The sequence below is a fragment of the Eimeria tenella genome, genomic scaffold (genome assembly GCF_000499545.2).
Source record: "Eimeria tenella Houghton genomic scaffold, Eth_scaff169, whole genome shotgun sequence".
Taxonomy (NCBI): Eukaryota; Apicomplexa; class Conoidasida; order Eucoccidiorida; family Eimeriidae; genus Eimeria; species Eimeria tenella.
The window spans coordinates 1-15282 of NW_013541544.1; the positions used below are offsets into that span (position 1 = coordinate 1).

A 15282-nucleotide genomic window follows, 5' to 3' on the forward strand; every position below is an offset into this window, starting at 1 on the left:
CCCTAAACCCTAAACCCTAAACCCTAGCCTACTCTTGATAGCTCCCCGACAATGCCAATCCCCAACCTAAGGCGAGCTTGGCTGCAGCTGGCCTGCAGGCTGGATCCCCTGGTTCGGGATCTGCGTCGGGTTCAAAATCAGGGTTTAGGGTTTAGGGTTTAGGGTTTGGGGTGTGGGACGATGCAGGCGTCAGCAGAGGAAGAAACGCCCATGCACTCCGTGCTGGAGTGGCTCCTGCGGTACTTGCCAAATGTCAACATTAGGTGAATTTAGGCTCAAGGGTTCAGGGTTTAGGGTTTAGGGTTTAGGGTTTAGGGTTTGCTGCAGGTGAACACGCACATTCGGCAGTTTTACTCGCTGCAGAAGCAGCAGGAGCTGCAGCTGCGGCTGCAGCGGCTCGACCGGCTGCTGAACGAACACTTGAAAGAAGCAGCAGCAAGAAAGGAGTTCGAGGCGGAGGCGAGGGAGGTGCTGCAGCAGCAGCAGGCCGTGCGCCAAACCCTAAACCCTAAACCCTAAACCCTAAACCCTGATTTTGAACCCGACGCAGATCCCGAACCAGGGGATCCAGCCTGCAGGCCAGCTGCAGCCAAGCTCGCCTTAGGTTGGGGATTGGCATTGTCGGGGAGCTATCAAGAGTAGGCTAGGGTTTAGGGTTTAGGGTTTAGGGTTTAGGGTTTGGGGTGTGGGACGATGCAGGCGTCAGCAGAGGAAGAAACGCCCATGCACTCCGTGCTGGAGTGGCTCCTGCGGTACTTGCCAAATGTCAACATTAGGTGAATTTAGGCTCAAGGGTTCAGGGTTTAGGGTTTAGGGTTTAGGGTTTAAGGTTTAAGTTTGTTTGGGCGCTAAGGGATAGAATCAGGGTTTAGAGCTGAAGGGCTGGCTACCTCGAGGAGATGTTTTGAGGATTAGTATCAACAGATGAGGGTTAAGGGTTTAGGGTTTAGGTCTGATGATCAGGGGTTTAGGGTTTATGGCCTAGGGTTAAGGGTTTAGGCTTTATGGCTGACGGTTAAGGGTTTAGGGTTTAAGGGTGAGGGACTGCGGTTAAACGTTTAGACTTAGGGGCTAGGGTCAAGGCTTTGGGCTGAATGCTTAGGGTTTAGGGTTTAGAGTTTAGGCTTTAGATTTTCGAGTTTAGGGTTTAGGGTAGGGTTTAGGGCTTAGGGTTTAGGGTTTAGGGTTTGTCTCAGGCTTGAAAACGTGAGGATTTGGCTCGACGACTCTGTGGGTTTGTTCGGCCCTCCTGCGAAGGTGCTGCTGAGCATCAAGCGCATTATTTTCAAGGTGGCCTTTAGTTCTAAACCCTAAACACTATCCTAAACCCTAAACCCTAGCCCAAACCGTAAACCCTAGCCCAAACCCTAAACCCTAGCCCAAACCCTAAACCCTAGCCCCTCAGCAACCGGCCACAAGGCCGGTTGCAGCCTTTGCGCTGCGCTGGGGGCGCGTTTGGTGCGGAGCAACGCGGCGTGGGGCTCAGGGTTAAGGGTTTAGGGTTTAGGGTTTAGGGTTTGCGGGCGCGCAGCCGTCTGCCTCGAAGGTGCCGTGGGGCTTCAGCTGGGGTGTATGTACACCTGGACGCCCCGCAGCAGCAGACGGAGTGGCCCTGGGGCCCCAGCTGTCGGAGCCGGAGGTGTTGGGGGCCCTTGCAGTGGACGTGTTTGTGCGGCAGCTGAAGCTTTCCCTCAGCAGCAGCAGCAGCAGCAGCAGCAGCAGCAGCAGCAGGGGCGGCGGCGGCAGCAGTGCGGGCGGCGACGGCGACGAGATGTGGGTCGACGTGCTTCGCACGGAGGAGCTCCATCTGCACTTGTTTGTGGAGAGAGAGGGCAGCAGCAGCAGCAGCAGCAGCAGCAACAGCAGCAGCAGCAGCAGCAGCAGCGACCAGCGGGGGCCCCTGCGGTGGCGAGCTTCTCTTAACATTCTTGCTGCAGAAGAGATTCAAATTTCTTTGGACTGCTTCTGTCTCTTTTACTTTTGCTGCACTCTCAACAAATTCCAACACTTGCAAAGACTCAAACTTCTCACTGCCTACAGACCCCCCGTAAACCCTAAACCCTAAACCCTAAACCCTAAACCCTAGCGCAGCTGGCTTGGGGCCGAGGGCACTGCAGACAACCCAGACGGAGGACGAGCCTGGTGTTTGGCTCCGCAAGAGATTAGGGTTTAGGGGCTAGGGTCTAGGGCTTAGCGCTAAGGGTTTAGGGTTTAGGGTTTAGGGTTTAGGGTTTAGGGTTTGCAGGGACGGCCAACCAAGTACCCCAGGGCCTGGTGGCTTTACTCCAAAATGTATTCGCGGCTACTGCGGCGGGAGAGAAGAGGCAGCGACGACTTCTTTACTCAGACTGAGGAGCGAATCATGCACATGAAGAGGTAGGGTTTAGGGTTTAGGGTTTAGGGTTTAGGGTTTGGAGTTTGCGCGTTGTGCGTCGCGATTGGGCAACGGAAGAGCTGGCGGGCTGCACTGCAGTGAGGGTTTAGGGGCTGGGCATTCGTGTGGAGCTTCAAAGCCAGGTTAAAGATTTAGGGTTTAGGGTTTAGGGTTTAGGGCTTAGGGTTCAGGGTTTAGGGTTTGGGGTTTGTTGCTGGCCGGTTCTGCAGGTTCATCCGCCTGGTGAAGGTTCTGCTGCTGCAGTACCGTGAGCAGCAGCAGCAGCAGCCGCCAACACAGCAGCAGCAGCAGCAGCAGCACGGGAACGTGCCAATACCGCCTCTCACAGAGCTGCTGCGGCCAGTGATGGAGCGCTACACGCAGCGGCAGCAGCAGCAGCAGCAGCAGCAGCGGTGGCGGCGCAGGCAAACTGTGGGGCAGGAAGAGTCCGATGATCTCTTTTTGCTGCTGCAGTTCGCCCGAAGACCCTACGAGGGTTTAGGGTTGTGGGTTTTGATAGCAGCAAAAGAAACAGAAGCAGCTCTTGAGGCGCTGCAGCAGCGGGGTGACGCAGACCTGCAGCAGCAGCAGCAGCTGACGCAGCGGCTGCGGGTGCTGCGGCAGCAGCAGGCGCTGCTGCAGCAGCAGCAGCAGCAGTTCACCGCTACCAACGGGGCGCCGGTAGTGGAGGGCCTGAAGCAGCAGCAGCAGCTGCTGGTGCTGCAGCAGCAGCAAGAGGTGCAGCTGGAGCTGCAGGCGAACGTGGAGGAGCAGCAGCAGCTGCTGCTGCAGCTGCAGCACGAAATAAACGAAATAGTTCGAGAGAAAATAGTTTATTTCTTTTCAACTCCAGCAGCTTTTTGTCAAGAAGCGCGCGAAGCAGCGGTGGCGCTGGAGCGGGGGCAGCAGCAGCTGCAGCAGCAGCTGCTGCTGCTGCAGCGCGAGCGCAGCCTCGGGCACTGCAGCAGCAGCCAGCTGCTCGAAGTGTACAGACAGCAGCAGCGTGCTGCAGCAGCAACTTGCCGCGAGCTGGAGAGCCACAGAGAAACCTGGCGGCTATCGAGACACCGCATGCTGCTGTGGGCTGAGCTGCTGTCAGTTTATGAGAATTTGTTTCCTGCTGCTGCTGCTGCTGCGCTGCTGAATGACAAGGCCCTGGCTGAGCTGCTGCAGCAGCACAGAAGGCGGCAGCTAGAGGAGACATTTGGGGACGGCGCGCTGCGCCGCAGCAGCGGGCTCGACCCTGTCTTCACCCGACGAGCAGCAAAAGTCCCTGCTGCTGCTGCTGCTGCTGCGCCGGGGAGCGCAGCGGCGCGAGCGGCGCCGGACGGAGCTGCTGCAGCTGCTGGCGCCGTAGCAGCAACTGCAGCCGCTGCAGCAGGGGCCACGGCAGAAGCGGCAGGAGCTGCTGCAGCAGCGGCAGCAGCAGCGGCGGGCGCCGGTAAGGAGCAGCAGAAGCAGCAGCAGCTCCACAGACACGTGCAGCAGCAGCAGCGGCAGCACGTGCTGTGCGCTGCAGCAGAAGCAGCAGCAAAAATCCCAAGGATGCTGCTAACTATTGGCAAAACTTGTGAACTCCCGCTTGCCCGCAGCCTCCACAGACGCAAACTTGGTTTGCTGCTGCGGAAGGTTACTTTGCGGCTGGCGCCTTTGGTGACTGCAGACTCCTGGCAGCAGCAGCAGCAGCAGCAGCAGCAGCAGTGGCTGCTGCTGGAGGCGCTGGACACGGCGCTGGAGCTGCAGACCTTGAACGGCGCTTCTTTGCTTTGCTGCTTCCGCTCTCTCGAGCTTTACCTCTGCAGCGGCTTGCTGCATGCGCAAAGACGAAGCAGCATCAGCAGCAGCAGCAGCAGCAGCAGCAGCAGCAGCAGCCAGGGCCCCGGCTGGAGATGCCAGCTGGAGGAGAGGATTCAGCTGCTGCTGCTGCGGGTTGCGCAGAACGCAGCAACAAGTCCCAACAGGCAGGGGCGCCGCAGCAGCAGTGTCTGCAGCAACAGTGAGAACGCCGCGCTGCAGCAACAGCAGCAGCAGCAGCAGCATCAGCAGCAGCAACTCACAGTGCCTCTTGCGTCTGCTCCTGCCAGCGACATTGGCCAGCAAGGCAGCAGCACCCCACGGGAGCTCAACAGCAGCAGCAGCAGCGGCAGCAGCAGCAGCGCGCAAAGGCAGAGCATCTGGCAGAACGCGATGGGCGCGATTGGTAGTGCAGCGAGCGCTGCAGCAGCAGCAGCTGCAGCTGCTGCTGTTGCTGCTTCGGACGCCGAGTCCAATGCCACTCGATCACGCAGAGGCTCTCTTGTTGAGGACATCCCCAGCAGCAGCAGCAGCAGCAGCAGCAAACTAGGAGCAGCAAAGGCATACTTCCTGGAATCTGTGAAAACGGGAATGCTGCTGCAGCAGCAGCTGCAGAAGCACCTGTCGTTTCTGCTGATACGCTTGACTGCTCTGCCGCTGCAGCAGCAGCAGCAAAACCTGCAGCAGCAGCAGCAGCACAGCCAGCTGCAGCAGCAGGAAGGTGTTCTCCGCATTGGAGTCCCCCTGTATCTGCAGGCCACTGCAAAGCTGCAGCACATTTGGGGCCGCCTGCAGATGACTGACGTGAAGATGCTGCAGCAGCAGCTGCAGCAGCTGCTGCTGACTATTGCTGCTGCTGCTGTCGCAGGAGGCAGGCCAACTTACACTGCTTTGCCCGAAAGGTACTTCAAACCCTAAACCCTAAACCCTAAACCCTAGTGGCTAAATCCCAGCCCGTGGGGCCTAAGCAGAAAGCGTGGGAGCACAATGTGATACGGTAAAGAAAGCCCGCGGACTGCTGCTGCTGCACTTGCTGTTGCTGCTGCTGCTGCTGCGCTGCAGCAGCACCGACAGCGTGGCCTTTTTCGCGGGGCTGCTGACAGCTTACAAGAGACACAATGACCGGCTGTTGCAGCTGTACAGACAGCGCGTGCAGCAGAGTTCTATTCCAAGCCTTCCGCTTTCTACCGACGACAAGAGCCAAAAGCGGCAGCAGCAGCAGCAGCAGCAGCAGCAGCAGCAGCAGCAGCAAGAGCAGCAGCAGAAGCAGCGGAGCAGCGAATCAGCAGATCATCATTTCTCGTGCCTCAGAAGCTGGGGAGGGAGACACTGAAGCAGCAGCTGCAGCAGCAGCAACTGCAGCAGCAGCAGCAACGCGCCTTGCAGCAGCAGAGGAGATTCTCAGTATTGCCATTAGAGAGCAAGAGCTGACTCTTTCGCTTAGCAGCAGCAGCAGCAGCAGTAGCAGCACGAAGCAACCTGTGCTGCACATGTCTTTGGGAGGTGTCTGTACAGCTGCCTGCCACTCCCCCACAAATCTGCTGCTGCAGCTGCCGCTGCTGTTGCAGCTGCTGCAGAGCCGGTACCAGGAGCTGCATGCGTTGCTGCTTCTGCTGCTGCCCCCCAAGTGGGCAGCAACGAAGCCACCAGAGCTGCTGCTGCTGCTGCAGCAGCAGCTGCAGCAAGAAGCACAAGCAGCAGTTAGCAGCTCAAAGGAGATAGTGCCTTCCTTTAGTTCTTGGGCTGCAGCACTGTACGGGGTAGTAAGGGAGGCCGCTTGGCAGCAGCAGCAGCTGCTGCTGCTGCAGCAGGACGAGGAACAGCAGCGGCAGCAGCAGCAGCAGCAGCAGAAGCAGCAGCAGCAGCAGCGCCGGGACAGCGCCTCACAGGTCATCCGCCTCAGCGACGAGCTGGTGCTGCCGCTTTTTCCTGTTGCTTCTGAAGAGTGGAGCAGCAAAACTAATGCTGCTGCTGCTGCTGCTGCTCCCGGTGATGTCCCTGCTGCTGCTGCGCCAGTCCCTCCTTCCCTTACTGCCCGGCCCGCGCGACGAGAGCCTGCTGCTGCTGCTGCTGCTGCTGCGACACAGCCCCAGGCTGTTGCTGCTGCTCCTCGAGTGCCTGCAGCAAGGGCAGCAGGAGCAGCAGCAGCAGCCAGAGCAGCAACAGCAGCAGCAGCAAAGCCAGGAGCAACTGCAGCAGCACCAAAGCTCCAGCAGCCAGCAGCTACCCCGCTTAACAGCGCGCCTTACCCTGCGGCTCCCGCTGCTGCTGCAGTACCCCCTGGAGCTGCAGCAGCTGCAGCAGCAGCAGCGAGGGCAGCAGCTGGGGCACAGGCAGCAGCGCCAGCCCCAACAGCCCCTAGTGCTGCAGCAGCTCCTGCTGCAGCAGCTCCTGCTGCAGCAGCAACGAAGCCATCAGCAGCACCTGTAGCAGCTTCTGCTGCACCAGCCAGTCGGGAACAAGCTGCTGCAGCAGCACCTGCAACGGCGGCCTCGCCTATACCTGCGGCAGCGCCTGCGGGCTTGGGGCCTGCTGCTGCTGCTCCTGCTGCTGCTGCTGCTTCTGCTGCTGCTGAGACTGCTGCAGCACCACCTGCTGCACCACCTGCTGCTAAATCCTCCCCGGATTCGGCACGCCCACCTTCCGGCATCAAGAAGCGTCAAGATGCGAATGAAGAGCACACTGCTGCTGCTCCTCCTGCTGCTGCGCCTGCTGCTGCTGCTGCTGCTGTTCCCAGAGCAGCAGCAGCAGCAGCAGCAGAAACCAAGCCAACCTCACCCCGGCTGGCTGCAGACGCAGCGCCAGCGCAGCAGGCAGCTGCCCCGCCAGTCCCCCCGCTGAAACCCTTGAGACCGACTGTTGCAGCAGCAGCACCAGCAGCAGCAGCCCGACCTGCAGCAGCAGATGCAGCAGCAACAGATGCAGCAGCAGCGGCAGCACCTCGCGCTGCGGCGTCACCGCTAGCAGAGACTCGAGCTGCGAAGTTTGGAGGGATATCTCAGCGGCTAGCTCCTGCTGCAGCGGCTGCTGCTGCAGCGCAGCAGCGGCAGCAGCAGCAGCCGCAACTGCAGCAGCCGCAGCAGCAGCAGCAGCAGCAGCAGCAAAAACCTCAACTACAGGGACATCAAATCCCACGTCTGCAAACTCAAGGTCTGCAGAACAGCGAGCGGAACTACGATCAGCTCCCCTTGTTGCAACAGAGACAGCAAACGCAGCAGCCGCAACAGCAGCAGCAGCAACAGCAACAGCAGCAGCAGCAGCAGCAGCAGCAGCAGCAGCAGCAGCAGGTGCAGCCACCACCGACCCTGTTCCCACGTCGCGTGTCTGGCGTGTCTTCTCGATCTGCGTTTCATTTGGGGCCCCAGCCTACTGCGAAGGTAGGTACAATGCAGCAGCAGCAGCAGCAGCAGCAGCAAGACTGTCAAACCCCAAGAACGCTGGAGAGGCAGCAGCAGCAAGCTGCAGCAGAACTGACTTCCATGGGGTTAAAAAGGGTGAAAGGGACAGGCGCCTTTTTTCAGTTTTATTAGCAACCAGCTGCTGCTGGCAATGCAGCAGCAGCAGCAGCAGCAGCAGTAGTCGCTGCAGCAGCAGCAGCCGCAGACACTGCTGCAGCAGCAACAGCAGCTGTTGTACGTGTTCAAGATTCTTCGCACCTGCAGCAGCAGCAGCTGCAGGCACTGCAGCAAAGATGCGCATCAGGCCGTCCTACTTCGAGACGGGTGCATCCACCATACTTCCAAGGGTTTAGGGTTTAGGGTTTAGGGTTTAGGGTTTCGGGCTGGCCAGAGCGCCACCGCGTGGTTTCAAAGACACACGGTGACAGACACGGCCTTCATCTGAGGCTTTATTTGAAGTTTGTATTACGCAAACTAGGGTTTAGAGTTTAGGGTTTAGGGTTTAGGGTTTACAGTGCACATGATTGAAGCATAAGGCGTAGGGTTTGCAAATTCGTTTAAACAGCATATAGGGGTTGTGGCCAGGTGTCTAGGGTTTAGGGTTTAGGGTTTGGGGTTTAAGGTTGGGGGTTCAGGCTGCGGGGCTAAGGCTTCGGTTTCTTCTCCGGACTAGAAGCAGAGTGTTTAGGGTTTAGGGTTTAGGGTTTAGGGTTTGAGGCTCCCCCTAGGGTTTAGGGTGTAGGGTTTGAGACTCCTGAAGGGTTTAGGGTTTGGGCTCCTGGCTAGGCCTTGCACGCTAGGGTTTCCGTCAGGTCTCAGGAGTTGTTCTCAGCCACCATTTAGGGTCAGTGGTTTGAGGTTTTGCGTTTAAGGGTTTAGGGTTTGGATTTTAGGGTTTAGGATTTGCGATTTTAGGGTTTAGGGTTTACGGAAACTTCCTCTGGTGTTCCTCGCTCCCCATTCTTGAGTGAGCGTTCACTGCGGCGTCCAGGCAACCCTTAGAGTTTAGGGTTTAGGGTTTAGGGTTTAGGGTTTGGGCTTTAGGGTTTAGGGTTTAGGGTTTGGGGTTTGGGGTTTAGGCCCTAGGATTGTGGATTCAGTGTGTGGGATCTAGCGTGTGCGGGTTTAGGGTTTACTAGGGTTTAGGCTGCAGACCCCACTGCTTCGGTTCTATATTGAGGGTTTCCCTTTGCTTTTTAGAGTTAAAAGCTCAATATTGAGGGTTTGGAGTCACCAGTTTAGGGTTTAGGGTTTAGGGTCTAGGGTCCGGGGTTTCGGGTTAAGGGTTTGGGGTTTCGTGCAGATCTAGAGTTCGGCTGCTGCAGCGAAAGCAACGCGAACATCTGTGCAATCTGACTCCCTTTTTAATTTTAATTTAAAATGAAAGACTAAAAATGCAAAATAAACCTGCCCCGATACACCAATTTAGGGTTTAGGGCTTAGGATCAAGGGTTTAGGGTTTGCGCTGCCTTGGGAGGTGACCACTGGTCGAGCCCCGTCGGGAACGCCTTGCTGCGGAAGGCTCTTCCTCTTTTGCCTGCCAGCAGCGTTTAGGGTTTAGGGTTTAGGGTTTAGGGCTTAGGGTACAGCAAAAAGGCTCCTGTAAGCCAAAAGAAGCAGGACAACTGGGGGCGCACCGCCTGGAGGAAGCAACAGCAGCAGCAGTAGCAGCACAGCAGCACCAGGGGCAGCAGCAGCAGCAGCGCCAGGTGAAGAAAGCCTCAGCTAGGCTTAAAAGGCCTTTTCAGGCTTTTAATTTATGGGAAAGAGCCGCAGTTGCAGCAGCAGCAGCAGCAGTAGCAGCAGCAGCACCAGCAGGAGCCGCAGCAACGGGCGCTGGAGGTCAAATGACAGCGGCAGTTGCTTTGACCCCTCTGCTGCCGCTGCTGTTTTGAGTTGCTGCTGTTAGTTGCTGCGTTGCTTTGTGTCAGCAGCAGCAGCAACGCTGCAGCAGCTGCTGCGGCAGCAGCGGTGCCCCTGCAGCAGCAGCAGCAAGACAAGCAGCAGCAGCAAAAGGATTCAAATCTACAGTTGCGGCAGTTTCCTTCGCAAGACACTGAGTCTCCTCCTGTAGTCTGTTGCCCGCAGCAGCAACAGCAAGAGCTGCAAGGGCGCGAAATCAGCAGCAAGACAGCAGCAGCAGCAGCAGCAGCAGTAGCAGTGGAAGCATGCGCAGCAGAAGAAGCAGCTGCAAATGGAGCCGGAAGCCGAACGCCTTCTGGAGGATGGCCGAAAGTTTAAGCCACTTCGGATTCTTTACCTCCATGGGTCTGTTGCTGCTGCTGCTGCTGCTGTCGCTGCTGCTGCTGCTGCTGCTGTCGCTGCTGCTGCTGCTGTAATTGCTGCTGCTATGCTTGCTGGTGCTGTGACTGCTGCTGCTGTGGCCGCTGTTGCTACTGTGGGTGCTGCTATACTTGCTGCAGCTATTTCTGCTGCGATGGCTGCTGCTGCTGTGACTGCTGCCGCTATGAGTAGTGCTGTTGCAGCTGCCATAAGTGTTGCTGCTGTTGCTGCTGCTGCTGTTGTTGCTGCTGTTGCTGCTGCTATTGCTGCTGCTTTGTTTTGAGCTCGCTGCTCGTATCCCAGTGCTTCTGGTCCTAGCTGCCCGCAGCTGCTGCTGCTGAGGGCGCCTTCCCTCTGCTGCAGCTGCTCCTGCTGCTGCATGTGCTGCTGCTGCTGCGTGTGCTGCTGCTGCTGCTGTTGCAGCATAGACGCTGGCCCGCGCAGCGCCATCGCGCGGCAGCTGCGGCGGCTCTTCGGAGCAGGCAGCGTGAAGGGAGGTGTCTATACACCTCAGCTGCTGCTGCGCGAAATGCTTTTTCTCTTTACTGCTTGCTGTGGCTTCGTTTTCCTTTGCCTCCTTGCTGCTGTCATGTGAGTTGCTGCTGCTGCTGCTGCTGCTGCTGCAGCGTTCGGTGCCCCTAGGCAGGCTTTGGGATCTTCTTGCGAGGGTTGCGGGCTACTGCGGAGGTTGCAAGGTCGAGGGTTTAGGGTTTAGGGTTTGGGGTTTAAGGTTTAGGGTTTAGGGTTTAGGGTTTAGGGTTCTGCTTGCCTGCAGCGTTTGCTGGTGCTTTGCCGACCGCTGGGTCGGAGGCCTCGCCACGGCTATTGCAGTAAGCCCTTTTGCTGCTGCTGCTGCTGCAGTTGCTGCTGCTGCAGTCGCGGTTGCCGTTGCTACTGCTACTGTTGCTGCTGCTGCTGCTTCTGCTGCCTTTCCCGGCTCAGCTTTGCTGCGCCTGTTGCTGCCCCAACTGCTGCTGCTGCCCGCTGCAGCGGCAGCGCGTGAGCCCCCATTCTGTTGCTGCTGCTGCTGCTGCTGCTGTTGCAGGCAGTGGTTGCAGCGGGTTTGCTGCTGCTGGCTTCCGTGTTTGTGCCTCGGCTGATGCTGGCTGAGGCCTCTCGAAGAGCAGCAGCAGCATTTAAAGAGTTTCAGCCAAATTTAATTATTGCCAACTCCATTGGCTGCTCCATTCTCTTCAACTTGAAGGTCCCCAAGACGCCCCTCGTGAGCCTCCTGCTACTGCTGCTGCTGCTGCCGCTGCGGCTGCTGCTGCGGGTCCTGCTGCTGCTGCTGTTGCTGTGGCTACGGCGACGGCTGATGCTGCTGCTGCTGCTGCTGCAGTCATCCTGTGTAGGAGCTGCTGCTGCTGCGATGAGGCCTTTGCTCTCTGTGATGGCGCGTTTGCTTCCACCTCGCGCAAGTGCCTGCTGCTGCCGTAGTTGCTGCTGCTGCTGCTGTTGCTGCTGCTGCTGCTGCTGGGTGCTGCTGAAGCTCGCCTGCTGCAAAATGTTTTAGTTTCTCCAGAGCTGCTAGCATGCTTGGTGCACTTGGCTCCCTCCGTGGTGCTTCTTTTCTTTGCCTCCCGGCGCAGCAGCAGCAGCAGCAGCAGCAGCAGCAGAGGTCCATGTGGCGGCTGTGCTGCTGCAGCAGCGTGGCGAGTTTGGGGTGCGCTGTTGTTTGCTGCTGCAGCTGCTGCTGTCGCCCTCCTGCGCAGCCTTCAGGCCTGCTGCAGCAGCAGCAGCAAAAGTGTCTCTGCGCAGGTGGCCATACACTCTAGTTGTGCTGCAGGCGCAACAGCAGCAGCAGCAAAACAAATTCGACGAGGCCCTCAAACTCATTCAAACTGCGCAGCCAGGCAGCAGCAGACTTGAAATTCTCGGTACGCACCAACTGCTAAACCCTAAACCCTAAACCCTAAACCCTAAACCCTAAACCCTAAACCCTTAGCCGTAGAACGGAAATTCATGGTGCGAAGATCTAGCCGCGAGCTGTCTTCGTATGGCAAGACATCGACAACGAACACTAAACCCTAAACCCAAAACCCTAGACCCTAAACCCTAAATCTTAAACCCTAAACCCTAAACCCTAAACCCTGTTTTTTAAACCGCAATGGTTGTAGACTCTTTAATCTGCTGCTGCTGCTATGGGCTTGCAGAGAGCGACAGTGCCTCTTTCAAAAGGATATCCAGCGACGACCTCAGGTGCATAAACCCTAAACCCTAAACCCTAAACCCTAAACCCTAGTAGTGACATCGCGCCTCTCCTGAGAAGTTCTTGACCACACTTCTCTGCAGCTAGCTTGCGGCTTGGCGCAACGCCCCTAGGCAGGTACTGCAGCAACAACAACAGCAGCAGCAGCAGCAGCTGCAGCAGCAGTTTGTGTTTTGCTCTCTAGATCTTGGGTGGAGGAGGTGTGGGAGAGAGGGCGGCAGCAAGTGCTGCAGCAGGCGCAGCAGCGCGAAGCAAAAGTGGATTTGTCTCTTTTTCTCGAGCCTACGAGCAGCAGCAGCAGCAGTGCAAAGGACACCGCGCAGCAGCAGCAGTAGCAGCAGCAGCAGCAGCAGTGGCAGTAGTTTCAGCACTTGGCTAGCTGCATGGGCAGTGAGCTAGCTAGCAGCTAGCTAGCGTTTCGAACGGCCAGCTGGCCAGCTAGCTAGCTAGCTAGCTAGCTAGCTATGCGGCAGTTGGCTAGCTGGAGTGTTGAGTGGCGCTGAGGGCAGACTGAGTAACAGCCGGAGGCCCTCAGCAGCAGCGCAGCACCGCGGCTAGGCAGCTAGCTAGCAGCTAGCTAGCAGCTAGCTAGCAGCTAGCCAGCAGCTAGCTAGGCAGCTAGGTGGCTGCTAGGCGACTAGCTGGGTAGCTAGTCAGCAGCTGGACAGCTAGCTAGCTGCGGAGGCATCGGCCCTTCCGTTTTAGCCCTAGCCAGCTAGCTAGCTAGCTAGCTGTTTAGCCAGCTAGCTAGCTAGCTAGGTAGCTAGCTGGCTAGCTAGCCAGCTAGCTGGCTAATCGGGCGGCCGCCTGGCTAGCTAGCCAGATAGCTAGCTGAGAGGGGCCCGGCGGTGCCTTAAGGAAGAAGTGCCGGTGCTGCAGCTGCTGCGCAGCAGCAGCAGCAGCAGCAGGCGCTGCTGCTGCTGCTGCTGCTGAAGTTGAAGTAGCAGCCCACCAGTGTAGCTGGGGCTGCTTACGCAGTTCGATATTTTGGCAATAATTTTAAAAACAACTTTAATACTGTAACAGCCAGCAGCAACAGCAGCAGCAGCAGCAGCAGCAACAGCAGCAGCAACAGCAGCAGCACACCTCAGCAGCAGTCGAGGTGAGAAAGCAGCAGCAGCCGCTGGCCGCACAGCAGTAGCAGCAGCTCTGCATAGGCAGCAGCAGGTGCTGCCCACAAAACACTAGCTGCAGCGGGAGCAGCAGCTGCTGCAGCTCCTGCCTACACAGCAGTAGCAGCAGCTTCTGCAGCAGGAGTAGCAGCAGCAGCGGCTTCTGCCTACACAGCAGTAGCAGCAGCAGCTTCTACAGCAGTAGCAGCACCAGATTCTGCCTGTACAACAGTAGCAGCAGCAGCTTCTGCCCACGCAGCAGCAGCAGCAGCAGCTTCTGCCCACACAGCAGCAGCAACAGCAGCAGCAGCTCAGCTAGCTATGGCTAGTTAGAGCTAGCTACAGTTAGCTGCAGCTAGCTATGGCCAGCCTCACTGGCTGCACAGTGATCAAACGCGAACAGCGTGTAGCTGCAGCTGCTGCTGCAGCAGCTGCAGCAGCTGCAGCAAGGGCAACGGCTGCAGCAGCAGCTGCAGCAGCTACTCCAGTGGCTGGTGGTGCTGCTCGTATTGGAAGCTGCTACCGCTACTGCTGCTGAGCTTTGAGCAGGTGCTGCTGTTGCTGCTTCTGCAGCTACTGCTGCTGCTGCTGCTGTTGCTGTTGCCGTGGTGCTGCTGGGTTGGCTGTAGCTGCTAGTGCTGACCGCGGCTCTTGCTGCTGCTGATGCTCTTTCTCCTGCAGCCATTGTTGCTGCTGCTGCTGCGGATCAGGATTCCCGGGCAGCAACTGCTGCTGCTGCTGGTACTGCTGCTGCTGCTGCTGCTACTGCTGCTGCTGCTGCACACCAGTCCTATGCAGCAGCAGTTGGTGCTGCACTGCTCTAAACCCTCACACTGTTCCTCTGTTCGGTTGAGGATTTAGAGTGTACAGTTCAGCAGTTGGGACTGAAGGGCTCTAATTTAGGGTTTAGGGTTTAGGGTCTATGGTTTAGGGTTCATGGTCACGATCACCAGCCCCAACCGTGCAGCCGACCCCTCGGGGGCCCCCCAGCATACCGATGGCGCGCTAGTTGTCGGAGGGTTTAGGGTTTAGGGCTTAAAATTTAGGGTTTACGGTTAATAATCTAGGGTTTCGGGCCTAGGGTTTAGGGTTTAGGGTTTGGCTAGGGGTTTGAAAGTCGAGGCCTGGCGTATGGGTTGTTTCGAGGGACATTGTGTACGGTTTAGGGTTTAGGGTTTGAAATTTCAGTCCTAGGGTTTAGGGTTGGGGGTTTAGGGTTTGGCGCTAGCGAGATTTGAACTCCTTAGACTGCTGCAGCGGCTGCTGCAGCTGCCAGCGCACAAAAACCAACACCAGCAGCAGCAACAGCAAGAAGAGCAGCAACGGCAGCAGCGACGGCGCAGAAAAAAGAGGTAGCAGCTTCTGTATCGTTAGCGGCAAAAGCAACCGGAGCAGCAGCAAAAGGCTAGACAGGGATAACGGCAGCAGCAACAGCAGCAGCAGCAGCGGCAGCAGCAGCAGCGGCAGCAGCAGCAGGAAGAACACACACAACAGCTGCGACAGCAGCCGCGGCCGCAGCAGCTACCGCAGCTGCCGCAGCAGCAACCGTAACTCTGCAGGAGCAGCAACCACAGGAGCAGCAGCAGCCGCCATAGCAGCAGCAGTAGCTGCAGCAGCTGCAGTAGCCGCCAGCGGCGAAGCAGCAGCAACTTCAGCAGCAGCCTCCGCCATAAATACAGCAGCTCTAACCACAGCAGCGAAAGCAACAGCCACCACAACTGCAGTAGTAGCAGGAGCAGCAAGAAGAGTAATAGCAGCAGCAGCAGCAGCAGCAGCAGCAGCAGCAGATGCCGTTTCACCTGGCTGAGACCTCCCCGCTGCCTTCGCAGCTGCTGCTTGGCCTGGAGCCCCGCGGCCTTCAAATATCAAGAAGGAAAAAGCTTTCGCTGAACAGGCGGCTGCAGCAGCAGCAGCAGCAGCAGCAGCAGCAGTCTTCGGGCTGCGGCGTCTGCGAAGGCTGCGTCGGCAGCAGCAGCAGCAGCAGCAGGGAGGTGGAAGACATCCACGAGTTCATTTCGAGGCTGAAGCAGTTTATGCCCATCGACTTTTTGCTGCTGCCTCTCGCAGACCCAAAGGGAGATGTTCTGGCCTGCTTGGCTGCTGCTGCTGCTG

At 57.9% G+C, this 15282-nt stretch overlaps 5 protein-coding genes across 5 annotated transcripts in view; 4 read left to right on the plus strand and 1 right to left on the minus strand.

The window, feature by feature from the left end:
• Positions 1-180: 180 nt before the first annotated feature.
• Positions 181-5086, plus strand: ETH_00024950 (uncharacterized protein; the record flags this gene model as incomplete). Its single annotated transcript, XM_013373690.1, has 7 exons — positions 181-252; positions 328-489; positions 700-776; positions 1197-1290; positions 1532-2047; positions 2246-2376; positions 2605-5086. 7 exons carry the CDS (start codon positions 181-183, stop codon positions 5084-5086), a joined length of 3534 nt encoding a protein of 1177 aa, XP_013229144.1.
• A 200-nt stretch (positions 5087-5286) lies between these two features.
• ETH_00024955 (uncharacterized protein) lies at positions 5287-7698 on the plus strand (the record flags this gene model as incomplete). The annotated part of the gene is made up of 1 exon (XM_013373691.1): positions 5287-7698. The coding sequence occupies one exon, from the start codon at positions 5287-5289 to the stop codon at positions 7696-7698; it is 2412 nt and encodes an 803-aa protein (XP_013229145.1).
• A 2124-nt stretch (positions 7699-9822) lies between these two features.
• On the minus strand, positions 9823-10299 carry ETH_00024960 (uncharacterized protein; the record flags this gene model as incomplete). The annotated part of the gene is made up of 1 exon (XM_013373692.1): positions 9823-10299. The coding sequence occupies one exon, from the start codon at positions 10297-10299 to the stop codon at positions 9823-9825; it is 477 nt and encodes a 158-aa protein (XP_013229146.1).
• A 79-nt stretch (positions 10300-10378) lies between these two features.
• Positions 10379-12393, plus strand: ETH_00024965 (uncharacterized protein; the record flags this gene model as incomplete). Its single annotated transcript, XM_013373693.1, has 6 exons — positions 10379-10440; positions 10625-10679; positions 10895-11071; positions 11537-11726; positions 12003-12048; positions 12243-12393. 6 exons carry the CDS (start codon positions 10379-10381, stop codon positions 12391-12393), a joined length of 681 nt encoding a protein of 226 aa, XP_013229147.1.
• Positions 12394-14957: 2564 nt separating this feature from the next.
• The window catches only part of ETH_00024970 (protein arginine n-methyltransferase, putative), a gene marked incomplete at both ends in the record, with an annotated part of 3117 nt that continues 2792 nt past the window's right edge, over positions 14958-15282 (plus strand). Inside the window, one exon of the mRNA XM_013373694.1 lies at positions 14958-15199. Within this exon, the coding sequence (XP_013229148.1) occupies positions 14958-15199 (242 nt within the window). The remainder of the gene's footprint in view (positions 15200-15282) is intronic.